Source organism: Sitophilus oryzae, unplaced genomic scaffold (genome assembly GCF_002938485.1).
Source record: "Sitophilus oryzae breed Bouriz unplaced genomic scaffold, Soryzae_2.0 scaffold_1590_pilon_pilon, whole genome shotgun sequence".
NCBI lineage: Eukaryota > Metazoa > Arthropoda > Insecta > Coleoptera > Curculionidae > Sitophilus > Sitophilus oryzae.
Window position 1 is genome coordinate 1,575,597 of NW_022146270.1, and position 13,035 is coordinate 1,588,631.

A 13,035-nucleotide genomic window follows, 5' to 3' on the forward strand; every position below is an offset into this window, starting at 1 on the left:
GACAACAAATATCTCCTATTTTTTAAGGATTCGATTAACTACTATTGACTACTAGTCAAGTTTACAACAACTTAAAACACAACCACACGAATACAAACACAAAATATAAAAAAATAATAAAATACACAACTCAACGGACTCGACGCTACGAACAGCTGCTGTTTTCTGCGATAGTCAGAATTCAACTAAAGCTTGATTTTCATGCATCCGTTATACGTTGATACGTTGGTTCGACGGTGCTCTGATTGGTCATAGCGTTTTCGCGCCACTTTTCACCCGTAAATATTTTACTTCAGCCCGTCAACGGACCCGTTCATACGATAACGGACGTTATGACATGGTTATGACACATTTTTGACAAATTTAATCTAACCTTAATAAAAATATAAGCAAAATAGCAAAATCGTTATGGAAACGAAAATATAAAATAACACCAACGTATATCCGATAAACGGAGGCATGAAAATGCAATAAATTTAAAAACTGCGTTATTTTCTAACCAATCAAAGTCTCTAAATTCTACCAATAAAATTAATATCGTATCAACGGAAAACGGATGCATGAAAATCAAGCCTAAACCCTGACCTGCCCTGACTAAACCGGTAACGCCGCTACATTGACAGGTGTTACCCGCTCATAGAGGAATTTTTAGGTTAGCTACCGTTTCGCGCGCATTTTGGGAGTCAACCTTCTGGTTGATTTCTATTTTGTGGTCATAATACTCATAACCCATAATACAAAGAAAACAAGGTATGATCGATAGCGGCTCCAATTTCGTTCTGTTCGCGCATACCACCTTGACGTCATACGCCATACAAAAAAATATCCATATGTTTCAATTGCCACTAATAAAAAATGACCTAAAATAAGAAAGAATTAGGACATAACCTCAAAAGTTATGTCAAATCATTGAGCTTAACATTTTCACATTTATTATGTGTCATCAGTTTGACGATTTTAAATATCCTGTTTATATAAACTGTGACCCAACCTGCGCAATATCATACCTTGTTTCCTTTGTATCATGCTCATAACCTTATTTTCATTGCGTCGACGCGCTACGTTTGTTTTTTTAGAAGTTTTTACTGTGACTTTCAAGTGTTCGCACTTTTATATTGCAAAGAATGAAAGTATTCTTTGATGTAGTATTCAGTAAGAAGTTAATTTTGTTTCTTTACTAATAGCTGTATCAATTTTTAAAACACATACTCAATTTTGACTCGTTTGGTCCTGGACAATGATAGAGAGAGAGAGAGAGAGAGCAGAGTGCAACAAAGAAATAAGATAACAGTCTATCGGTGATATGTTTGGGACATTTTTTTATTATTTACGCGCGTATCCTCATAACTATAATACCACTTGATTGTCTCTACTCTATAATTTAATAACAATTTTTATATATTACTCACCTGGTACCACCTTTGTAGCAATTCAATATCAGGGTTATTGAAAAAACCACCAACATCAGCACCACAGAAACTTATTCCTATAAATAAAATATAAATATATAAAGTATAATATAAAATAATTTTTTTTCATTAAACGCTGACTTTACTGGCTAAAAATTATAGTTCTAAGTTCTAAACCATATAACTGCTTGAACCTATAGAAAGAAGTTTGTTACAAAAAAATATAAAATTCCACAAATGATAGGAAAATCTCCCAACAGGAGGCCGAAGAAAAATATTACCAGCAAATGTTTTTTTCTCTCTTATTCCACAATGAAATAAATGTTTTTATGTTTTAATTATGTTATAATAAGTAAATAAAAATGTTTTAATTATTTTGACCAGAAGTTTTAATTGGTGTTGTTGACAGGTGACGAAGGTTCCAAATTTCTACACAGATAGCGCTAAACCGAAACATTTTGGAAACAAGGTTTCCATTTATTGTCGATTCAATTTCGAAACACGAGTTTCTCTCTTTTTAGACACAAATATGGAATACACGTTTTTAACTAAAAATATATGTTTTTGTTTATATATGGGCTGTTGATATATTTTTGAACCATGATATAGAAATAAAAATAAAAATGTATATTTTAAACAAAAATATGTTGTAGCAACAAATAATGCCATATAGGGTAGTGACAATAAATAATGATATATATATAAGGGGCATTAAAAATATGAAAGTGCATTATTAAACTAAACAATGAATTATTAAAAAACGCAGTTTCCTCAAAAATAATATGTTCAAAAATTCCGTTTCATAAAAATATCAATTAATTAGATAGAATCTACTATAAAATAAAGTATATTCACCTCCAAGTGCTTCAGAAAGACACATGGGAAAACTAGCAGTGAGATGAGACCATTTAGCTTCATTATCACCAGTCCATACCGCAGCAAATCTCTGAGAACCAGCAAAATGTCCACGCGTTAAAATAAATGGTCTTTTATTTGGAGAACGGAGTCTTAGACCTTGGTAAGTTCCAATTGTCTAAAAATATAAAAATAAATCATAAGTAGCTTTAAATTATAAATTAATATAACTATATTAATATATAGTGATAACTAGTGGATCTTAACTATTCAATTTGTCTTATAATTGTCACAAGATTATATCACAATTATATACAAAACAAAAACGTCTTGCAGGTAACAAAATACCATACGATCGAAAAAAAGACATCAAATACGGCTGAAATATGACAATCGATGATAGTTTTGTCGAAGTCAAGCCCTAGATGTCATGGCGCTTATTGCCAGTTGATCCTAAAGGAGTATGCGCACTGAAGGGGTATCGGCGCGAGCGAACGACATGACCGGTCGGAAAGTCGATGGTAGCCGCGCACTGGAGTCGCACGATCGAGAGTACGTCACCAGCATATATTTGAGCATAGACGAGGAGAAGTTTATTCAAATTTAGTCAAATTCATTCGGTATTTCAAAAAATTATAAAGTATTATTACTATGTATATTTTTATGCAACTTTTTATATTTTATGCTTTATGATGGAAATTAATATTTCTCCAAAAAAAAATTATTTATGGGTATTTCGCCACTGCACTGCAAGAAAAATCTACAAAATAAAATAGTTATTTTTTGTAAACACTTCTGGCGTTAAACCTAAACGGACGCTGCTTGTCAGAAGTTATGTTTACAGTTATAAAAATTTGCCTAACAAAGAAAAAAATGCTTAACGTTTCGGAAAGTTTATCTCTTTCCGTCGTCGGAAGCAAAAAAAATACAAAGAATAAAGAAAAAACTATTTAAAATATTTAAATTGAACTATTCAAGAACACTACTTTTTAAAACAGATACGTCTACAAGAAACCGTTGACGTTCTGTTAAATAAACTTTCCGAAACGTTAAGCATTTTTTTCTTTGTTAGGCAAATTTTTATAACTGTAAACATAACTTGTGACAAGCAGCGTCCGTTTAGGTTTAACGCTGAAGTGATTTTTCTTACAGTGCAGTGGCGAAATACCCATAAAGAATTTTTTTTGGAGAGATGAATCCGCCACATAGATATAGACATTTTTTGAAATTAATATTACTTAGATCTTAACGAAACACACATGATCTTAATCAAACACACATTAATATATTTCGATCTTAACAAACCACATAAAATTAGTGAAATAGAAAAATAAAAACACTAAATCACCACAATACACCAAAACACTTTTACACTGGACGCGCGTTTCGCTAACCATGTTAGCATCATCAGCAGATGATTATAAACTCATTCAGTTTATCTGCTGATGATGCTAACATGGTTAGCGAAACGCGCGTCCAGTGTAAAAGTAAACGTGTTTTGGTGTATTGTGGTGATTTAGTGTTTTTATTTTGCTGTTTAACACCAAAGATTCCAACCCTCAACTGTAATAGTAAAATAGAGTGGAAGATGGGGATAAAAAATACTACATTACTCTTGGCTTGACCGATTTTACCCAAATTTGGTGTCATTCAAAAGGGTTTAATTTGTTCTTTAAAACAAAGGTAGATATGAAAAATAGTCAAATAAAACTTCTATTTTTAGTTTTTTAATCTAAATAAGTGTCATTACAAATATTTATAAAATAATTTTATATACTATATACATATATATAGCTTTTATTTTAAATTTTTAAAATCTTGGTTTTAAGCAGGGTTGGCTTGATTTAAATCAAATGATTTAAATCATGATTTAAATCCTGATTTAAATCAAGTGATTTTTTTAATTTTAATCATGTGATTTAAATAAAAAAAATAACTTTATTGAAACTTTATAATAAATAAAAAGTAACTGTAAAAGTTATAAAAATGTGTCTTAGAAAACTATAAAAAATATTTCTATAACAGATATATCAGATAATAAATCGAAAAAATAATTGTAAATGTTATAAAACTATATAAAAATATCTGTTCATCAATTTAAATGTTGGACCGATTTTTGAAGTAATTTCGTGTGAATCCATTAGACCGCTAAACTAAAATTTTAAAATTTATGTATAAGTGACAAAAAGTCGCTGTTCGAAAATATAATCGTTGTCAGAAAAAAATTATAATCGTTGTCAGAAAATAAGTTGTTTTATATATTTTTTTTCAAACGGTGTATTTTTTTTTGAAAATGTTTCCAAATCGAAAATTCCTATCGACATTTTGATGTAAGTTCCTTACACTTTGACATTAGGTAATATTAATTTCATTCTCGAATTAAGACTATTTCCGAACAATAGTGTATTGTTTTAGTAGGAGTAAAAATTATACTTTTTTTGACGAATTGAAAGACCATCGTAAAGTTATTCCGACGTTACAGAGAGGCACAAAAAGTACATATTTTTACTCCGAAAATTACTCCTAATAGAAACAGTAATCGAGCAACAATTTGTACACTCGTTGAATTTGACACTTAATATTTTTTTTGTTTGATAATATATTTTTGTACTTTTGTGCTTATGTGTAACAGTGCTTTACTTTTATGCATAGGCGTTAAAATTAAAAAAATTAATACTCTTGAGACGTTTGAAAAAAAAATCCTTTTGATCTGAAGCAAGCGAATTTTTATGCGGAATATATTGGTGACCGATGTGAAAAAATGACACGCGCCGCAAAATTGTTAGTGATATCGGTATCGGGCAGAATTATAAAAATTTAGCCATTTAGGACAGGACTTTAATTAGAAAATAAGTCCTAATCATTTGGAAATCCGATTAAAATATTGTTTTGAATTAAAATCAAAAAAATCTGATTTAAATAAAAAAAATCTGATTTTTTTTATTTTTTTAAAAAAATCATGATTTTTTCCAACCCTGGTTTTAAGTCAGTAGTAAATAAAACGAAACTTTTGTTTACATTTTGTTTAATGATTGACGTTTCGACCAATTTTAATTCGGTCTTCTTCGGAATCTATAATATACGTATAAATGATGTTCTACGTTTGTGGTAAGAAAAAATTATATATTAAACACATTGTTAGTGATAAAGTAGTATTGCATATTATAGATTCTGAAGAAAACCGAATTAAAATTGGTCGAAACGTCAATCATTAAACAAAATGTAAACTAAAGTTTCGTTTTCTTCACTACTGACTTAAAACCAAGACTTTAAAACCTTAAAATATAATAAAAAAAGTCAAAGAAAATATAAAAAAATATATATAGTTTTTATTTTATAGTACCGTATGATCGAAAAGAAACGGCATCAGCGATGGCCATGAAATGAAGATCGGTGTCATTTAATATGTAAATTTATATGGGAAATGTCATCAATCGTCATTTCCCATCCAACTGGACGTCGTTTTGTTTCTATCATACGGTAGATATATGTACAAATATTTTATTGAAACATAAATATTATTTTCTCTATTTGTAGCTTGTACGGAGCGATCAACATAGTAACTAACATAGGATGACTATTTATCAGCTGTTATTACTAATGTCAAAACAAACCAAAAATTAAATAATATGGTAAGTTTTTTGACGATATTTAAATTAGATTTCCATAATAATGTGAGATAATCAAAACGAGATGAAAAATAAGTGGGTTTAATCGGAAAATTTTCTAATTCAAGTTATTGAATAAGTGTATTAAACAATATAGTTAATGTGCTTGTAAGAATTTTTTATAAAAAACCGCATATTAAGTATGACATGGTCTCGTACACTTTCGATTAATAATTCATCGGACATGTTTAATATAAAACCGCTCCACTAAAAACAGTCGCTCGGCATAGACCATTCGTCCTCCTCCCATGCATTCTCTGATTTCGCCTGATGGCGTGGCGCCGGGTACCGCCGATACTGACGATAGCTCGAGGCACACCGATCTAATGCAGTGCGCGGGCTTACATTTATTTCAACGTAAACTGAAAATCACGTGTCGGTCGATCGCGCCGATAGCCATTCAGTGCGCGTAGAGCTTTAAGTTGATCCTAAGAAGGTTGTAATATATTTTTATATTGGGTAAAAATGATCTTTAAATGTTTAGTTTAAAATTCGAGAAAAAAATATGTTTTTTTTGAAAATAGATTTGTATGTCTAAAAAGGTTCTATCTTTTATAATCTTCCTATAATTAGTGTTAATTTTTGATAAATGTTACGTCGAGAGAGATTTTTTAGTAAATAACTATATGGTATTAATTGATGGTATAAATAATTAATCAAAGATGGTTGAAATAAAACATTCTTGTTTTTACGCTTGTTTATGTGTAAAAACTACGATGTGTCACTTACATGTACTAAACCATATTCGTTATGAACATCCCTATGTTCCCAGCCACCATGATGGACGCAATCCTTTGGCATTGTTACTTCGGGTCCATTGAAAACAGAAGGTTCATTCATATCGTTCCAAATCCACACATCATGAGTGGTACCTTTGAAGTTTTCTAAAGCATACAGCTTTTTGTAATAATCAACTGTTTTCGGATCATAAAAATCAAGATACGATGAAGATCCAGGCCAACACCAACCTTAAAATGTTTATGATTATTAAAAAAATGTGATGTATTGCGTGTGAATTTTTTAGCAAACTGCATGTAAATATATTATCTTTAATTAGTATACTATTTTTATACATGCTGGCTTATTATACATGGTTAATCGACGGGTTGTTTTTTACCTTAACTTTAAAACACTTGTGCATAATTTTAAAACACTTTAGATTTAATAAAAAAAACTGTTGGCTTTTTATGCATCTGAGTGTAGTTAGAACAAACATCCCTATACATAAAAATAAATCTATTATTAATGTCTACCTTCATATACACTTCCATCGTGGTTCTTAACATAAAAGTCATACTTCAAAGCATCTTCATGGAGAAAGTATCCACCCTCTCTCTTAATGTGAGGATCTATAATAACAACTAATTTTCTTCCAGTACTAGTTAAATTGTTAACCATAATTTCGGGATTTGAAAATTTAATAGGATCCCATGTAAAGTATTTTTTGGCATCTGTATATTCAATGTCCAGCCACATTACATCAACAGGTAAATTATTATTATCAAAATTGGCGACCACCGTCGTTACATCATCTTGATCGTTATAGTTCCAGCGGCATTGATGGTACGCCAAGCTGAACAGCTGCAAGAAATTTAGTAGAGTGAGAGATCGCAACTATATAACTATGGCAAAAATTGCATATCTTAAATACAAATTTGTCAATTAATTATTATTCAGTTGTGCACAAAACAAATACTAAAATTGTCTTTTATATTTTGCATAAAGAGGTAGAAAAAACAGTAGATAACTTTAAAACGTTATTGTTTTTCGAACTATCCTCTACGAAGAGAAATGCATTTTGCATCCGTTGAAACCAATTTTGGGTTATTCCACTCGCTTGATACTTTCAACATTGCGCTATTGAAGGCGCTGACTGCATCTTCTGGGAATTGGAACCTTTGACCAGGCAATTCATTCTGAATTTTTGGAAAGGTAAGAGTTGTCAGGACTTACGTCGGGACTGTATTGATATTGGTTGGTCGATGGAAAATTCGATGTTTTCTTGCTTTAAAAACTCAATTGTTTTTGGAGCTGTATAGGAACTTTCATTGTTGTCTTGGTGAAGGATCAGTCATCGTTGACGGTTGATTTTTCGAAACTCAGTAATTATTTGCGACAAACAAATAGATATGTTTTTTGATCTTGCAGAGGAATTGTTGCTACATCACCCGCTCTTGAAAAAAAATGTCGCCACCATCTTTTTGGAAACATTTTTTCATCGATTTTGGTTCATCTCGGAATACCCAAACAACTGATTGACGTTTATTTTCGCGTTCATAAGATTACTCCAGGGTGCGTCTCAAAAGTGGCTCACCCCTATAACTTCTTTATTTTTTTAGATAAAAAAAGAGATTTGGTATATTAGTATATGACATAAATTAGGATTGAATAAATTGATTGACGTATTCAATTGTTTTCGGTTACTTGCTGTTTCACCGGAAATGACAACTTTTGATTTTTAAATGGCAACATCGGTATTTTTTTAATTTTATTTGATAGAAAATGTCATATGTCAACTTTTGACATATTCGCTCAAAAACAAATTGTATTTTAAATTTCAATCTAGAGTGCCATGAGCGAGGTTGGCTCGTTAGCATATTTCGAAAAAGCATTTTTTACGAATAATTTGATACAAAACACTTGGTATTTTGAGTCAAATTGTCGTTAATAACCGCACGTTACAATTTCAAATAAACCATATGCGAAAATTTGATATGACATATGATATGTCATTCTATTCAGAATGTAATTATCTATCGAATAAAGTAAAAAAATACCGAGGATGCCATTTAAAAATCAAAAGTTGTTGTCATTTCCGGTAAAACCGGAAGTGACCGAAAACAATTGAACACGTCAATCAATCCTAATTTATGTCACATACTAATATAGCAAATCTCGTTGTTTTATCTGAAAAAATAAAAAAGTTATAGGGGTGAGCCACTTTAGAGACGCACCCGGTATATATAATTTCTGAGTTTCCTGCCTTAAACCAGTGTAGAGTTTTTTGACACCAATTGACTCTAATTGCTTTCTGTTCTTTCGTCAACAGATGCGCTATCCAACAAGAAACTAATTTTTTACAGATCATTCTTCGTATAAAATTTTTCGAATTGGGATTTTTTAAATGCCCAACGATGCGTCAATTTCACGATGAGTGACATGTTTATCTTCTTGGATCGATCGGCTTACGTTGTTGGTGAACATGTTCTTGGATAGTCTATACGACTAATCCGTCTAAATTTAAATTCTCCATACCAACGAGAAATTGTCGACTAATGTGGTGCTTCATTGCCGAAAACCTTTGAATAAGAAGACTAAGGAAGGAGCATATCAAAAATCTTAGGTACACCGCGATGGGCCTCAAATATGGCCGACTTAAATTCCGGTTTATCCGTGTCGTTCTAATTTTATTCAAAAAATGTAAAACTATGATGTAGGGTAGACGTGGGGGTAAACTCGATAATTTGTTGTTTTATTTTACGTTGTGAATAAATGTTGGTAGTTATTAAAATTGTTATAAAAATATATAATTCTAATAAAAATAGATAAGTTATAATAAGTATTTATTAACACAAACATCCTATACGCTACTGAAGCAGGTAAGTCAAATTAACGTATCTAAATTCTTTGACATCTAATCTTTGACAAGTAATAAATAAAAGCTAAAATGCAAGAAAAATATATAATTTAGTTAATTTAAGTGAATTTTATAAATGATCGGTTTACTACACGTATGTATATTATATAGTCACTTACTAGCGAAAAGTTGTTCCATTATTTCACTCAATTTTTGCCGAGATCTACCGCACGCTACACAACCAACTATTTTAGAGTCTTTTTCGATAAATCGCGAGAGTGTCACTGTTAATTTAAGTTCTGCCACAATTTCCATCTAGATTTACTACCTTTATACAACTATCAGTAGTAGAATAAATAATAAATAACATAAAATAAGCTCCGTAAAGACTGACAAATCCACAAAATTTCAAATCAAATTCAAATGTGTCAAATGAATCGTCAAACAGAACTGTCAACGATCCCCACTCTAGAGTGCTTTTTCCGCCCACCATGCATGAATACATGGATAGCATTATGCTCCTTCCTTAGTCTTCTTATTCAAAACCGAAAACAGAAACCAACTCAAGGTATTGAATTATTCAACTTGGCAAGGTATTCTTGTTGAGACAACCGTCTTTTTTTGAAAAAATGTAAAAAAATATTGCGCGAAGATTTTCGCGGCTTAATTTCATTTTTCGACTAACTCCGTTAAATTCATAAATTCAGTTTAGGTACAGCTTTAAACGAAGCGATCTAAAACTTTGCCGCTAAGTTAACTAGAGATGACAGTTAATGTTGACATTTGATATATGTGGACAGGAGCCTACTATGTTTCTATATGCAAAATATAAAAGCCAACCCTTGTATAAAAATATCTTAATTATCTCTTCAAAAAAGTTGTTTGTACCTGTGGTAAACCATGGACACCGGTTAAAGACGCATATTGTTTAATGACGTCTTTTGGCTTTGGACCCGTTAGTACAAAAAAGTCCATAATACCACTTTCACTCATAAACCGTACATCTACGCTGGCCTCTGTTTTACTCCCACTAACAAGATTTACTAGAGAGGATACCACATTAATATCCTTACTGTTCTTTATATCAACCCAAGTTTCTGCTGCATTATGCCAAAATACACCGACAGTATGTTCAGCACTAAAAAATATAAAATATAAAATAATCTAATAAAAAAAATAGAATATCTAAGATAACTATGACCGCCGGAAAGATGTCAAGATTTCCTAGAAATAACGATCAATGACATTCACCACATAATTTACATAATTATAAAATATCATTAATCGTCTCTAAAGCCGAGGACGGACCTGACGAATGTTACCATTCGTTCGAATATGTTCGCATTCACGAGGAAATATTTCTCAGGTGTAGACATGTGTTCGCAGCGAATATACGTCACGACGAATGGTTTCGGCGCAAACGAATGCTTTCCATCTTCTAGTGGTAAAAGTAAATAAATCAAAGAAAAACTCGAGCCACCAATGATTGGAAACGTTGCAGTGTGGACATACTGGTAAACATGCAGGAAGTGGAAAGAGTTCGACTAGTAGAAATGTTAGCAAAAGAAAAAAAATCGTTTAAATGTGTCATGCCACTCGGTATGCTGCGAATGAATGCTACAACCCACGTCATGAAGATCTGTGCGTATATTTTTCCATTTAATTACATGTATTCCGTACCCACTAGACAACACGCCACGCCATCCGACGCCATAACACGCTATCGCATGGGGATGGGCGATTCGTCTCTCCCAGATCTCACCGACGCAGCATGTAGGGATGTCCCAAAAATAAAATAAATCGATATTTTGAATCGATTCAACATCGGATAAAACAAGATAGATCCAGAAAAAATCGGCAACAAAAGATTGATCTTATTAAATATCGATACTCGATTCTGATTATATTGGTATACTGATATTATGATTATATCTAAAAAAAACTCACGACTCGTGTACTTGGCAAGTATTTTTTATTTGCTTACAGGGTCTGGCGGGAGTGCGGCGTAGTTCCTATAATAAATAACTTACAAATTCTGTATAGATGCCCAACTCACGGTGTATACCCTGTATACTAATTACAAATGTTGGTCAAGTACACGAGTCGTGAGAACGCGCCTTAATATCGGTGTAGGTATCGATACTTCTAGTATTTTTAAGGCAACGGCCTAGCTACGTTGAAACACCGGTTCCCATTAGAACACCGAAGTTAAGCGACGTTAGGCGATACTGGTGGATGGACGGGTGACCGGTTCGAAACTCTGTATCGTGCTGTTGTCCAAGGGAAAAGTGTAAAATCTATTGATACACACTGCTCATTTACGCCGGTTCGAGGCCGGATGATCGGATATCTCGTGAGTAAAAGTTAATTTAGACACTTGCTAAGTCGGGAGGCCACTGACCATGATATGGCCGAAGACCGCGGTTCGGATTCCGCGTAAACAAAGTAGGCCCCGTCCAGATTAGCCCTGGCAGCAAAAAGGAAACGTTAACTGAAATCTTTACTTTACTTTTTCTAGTATTTTCGTAACCCTACTGATAACTTTTTTAACTAATAAAAAATTTCAGGCGTATTAACACGTGTTACAAAATGTGTACACCGATTCCCACGTCGCAACACGTGGGAATAGCGTGGCGTCACGTGGCGTGGCGTCGGGTGTTGGCTAATGGGGTCCCGGCTTTAGTGTTTCATTTTAATACTGTATATTATAACAAAAACTTTGTATCTTAAAGTTTGATCCAATAAATTCAGTATACCCTGTACATTGCATAAAACAAAATCAAATTACAAAAATGTAATTACAAATATATATTTTCGAATACAAAATCCGTTTTATACAGGGTGACCCATTAGTGCAAGGAAACCAATATCACTGTCGTTATCGAAGATATGAAAAAAAGTTTTATACAGATGTTGCATGGTTTCATAAAAGGGCATATATTCTAAAAATATTTTGTTGTATACAGGGTGTTCCAAAAAAACGTTATGATAAAGTTTTATTTTTTTGAATTGCACCCCCAGTTTTCTGTGCAGATTTGGATTCAGCATAAAATTCTGAATATAGTAAGCTATTTTTATTTCTAGCACTATACAATGTTGCCATTCTAATTCATATTAAATGAAACGTGGGTTAAAATCACTATATTCGAAAAGTGGTTAAAAACTAGAGTTAATTTAACTTTATTAACTTAGCTATGTTTTCCTAAACACCAAGAATAATAAAATAAAGCGTATACCGGGTGCGTCTTAAAAGTGGCTCACCCCTATAACTTTTTTATTTTTTCAGATAAAAAACGAGATTTGGTATGTTAGTATAAGACATAAATTAAGATTGATTGACGTATTCAATTGTTTTCGACCACTTCCTGTTTCACCGGTAATGACCGCAATTTTTGTTTTTTAAATGGGACACTGTATTTTTTTACTTTATTCGATAGCAAATAAGTCTCTGAATAGAATGACATATCATATGTCAACTTTTGACATTTTCGCATATGATTTATTTGAAATTATAACTAGTGGTTCG

The 13,035-nt window shown here is 32.1% G+C and overlaps 1 protein-coding gene across 1 annotated transcript in view; it reads right to left on the reverse strand.

Annotated features, from left to right (window-relative positions):
- LOC115879909 (neutral alpha-glucosidase AB) overlaps positions 1–13,035 on the reverse strand; it is a 40,856-nt gene that overhangs the window by 12,581 nt on the left and 15,240 nt on the right. The window contains exons 8-12 of the mRNA XM_030896957.1: positions 10,398–10,647; positions 7,186–7,513; positions 6,662–6,900; positions 2,265–2,442; positions 1,410–1,486 (exon numbers count right to left, since the gene is read on the reverse strand). Coding sequence (XP_030752817.1) covers positions 1,410–1,486; positions 2,265–2,442; positions 6,662–6,900; positions 7,186–7,513; positions 10,398–10,647 — 1,072 coding nt within the window. The remainder of the gene's footprint in view (positions 1–1,409; positions 1,487–2,264; positions 2,443–6,661; positions 6,901–7,185; positions 7,514–10,397; positions 10,648–13,035) is intronic.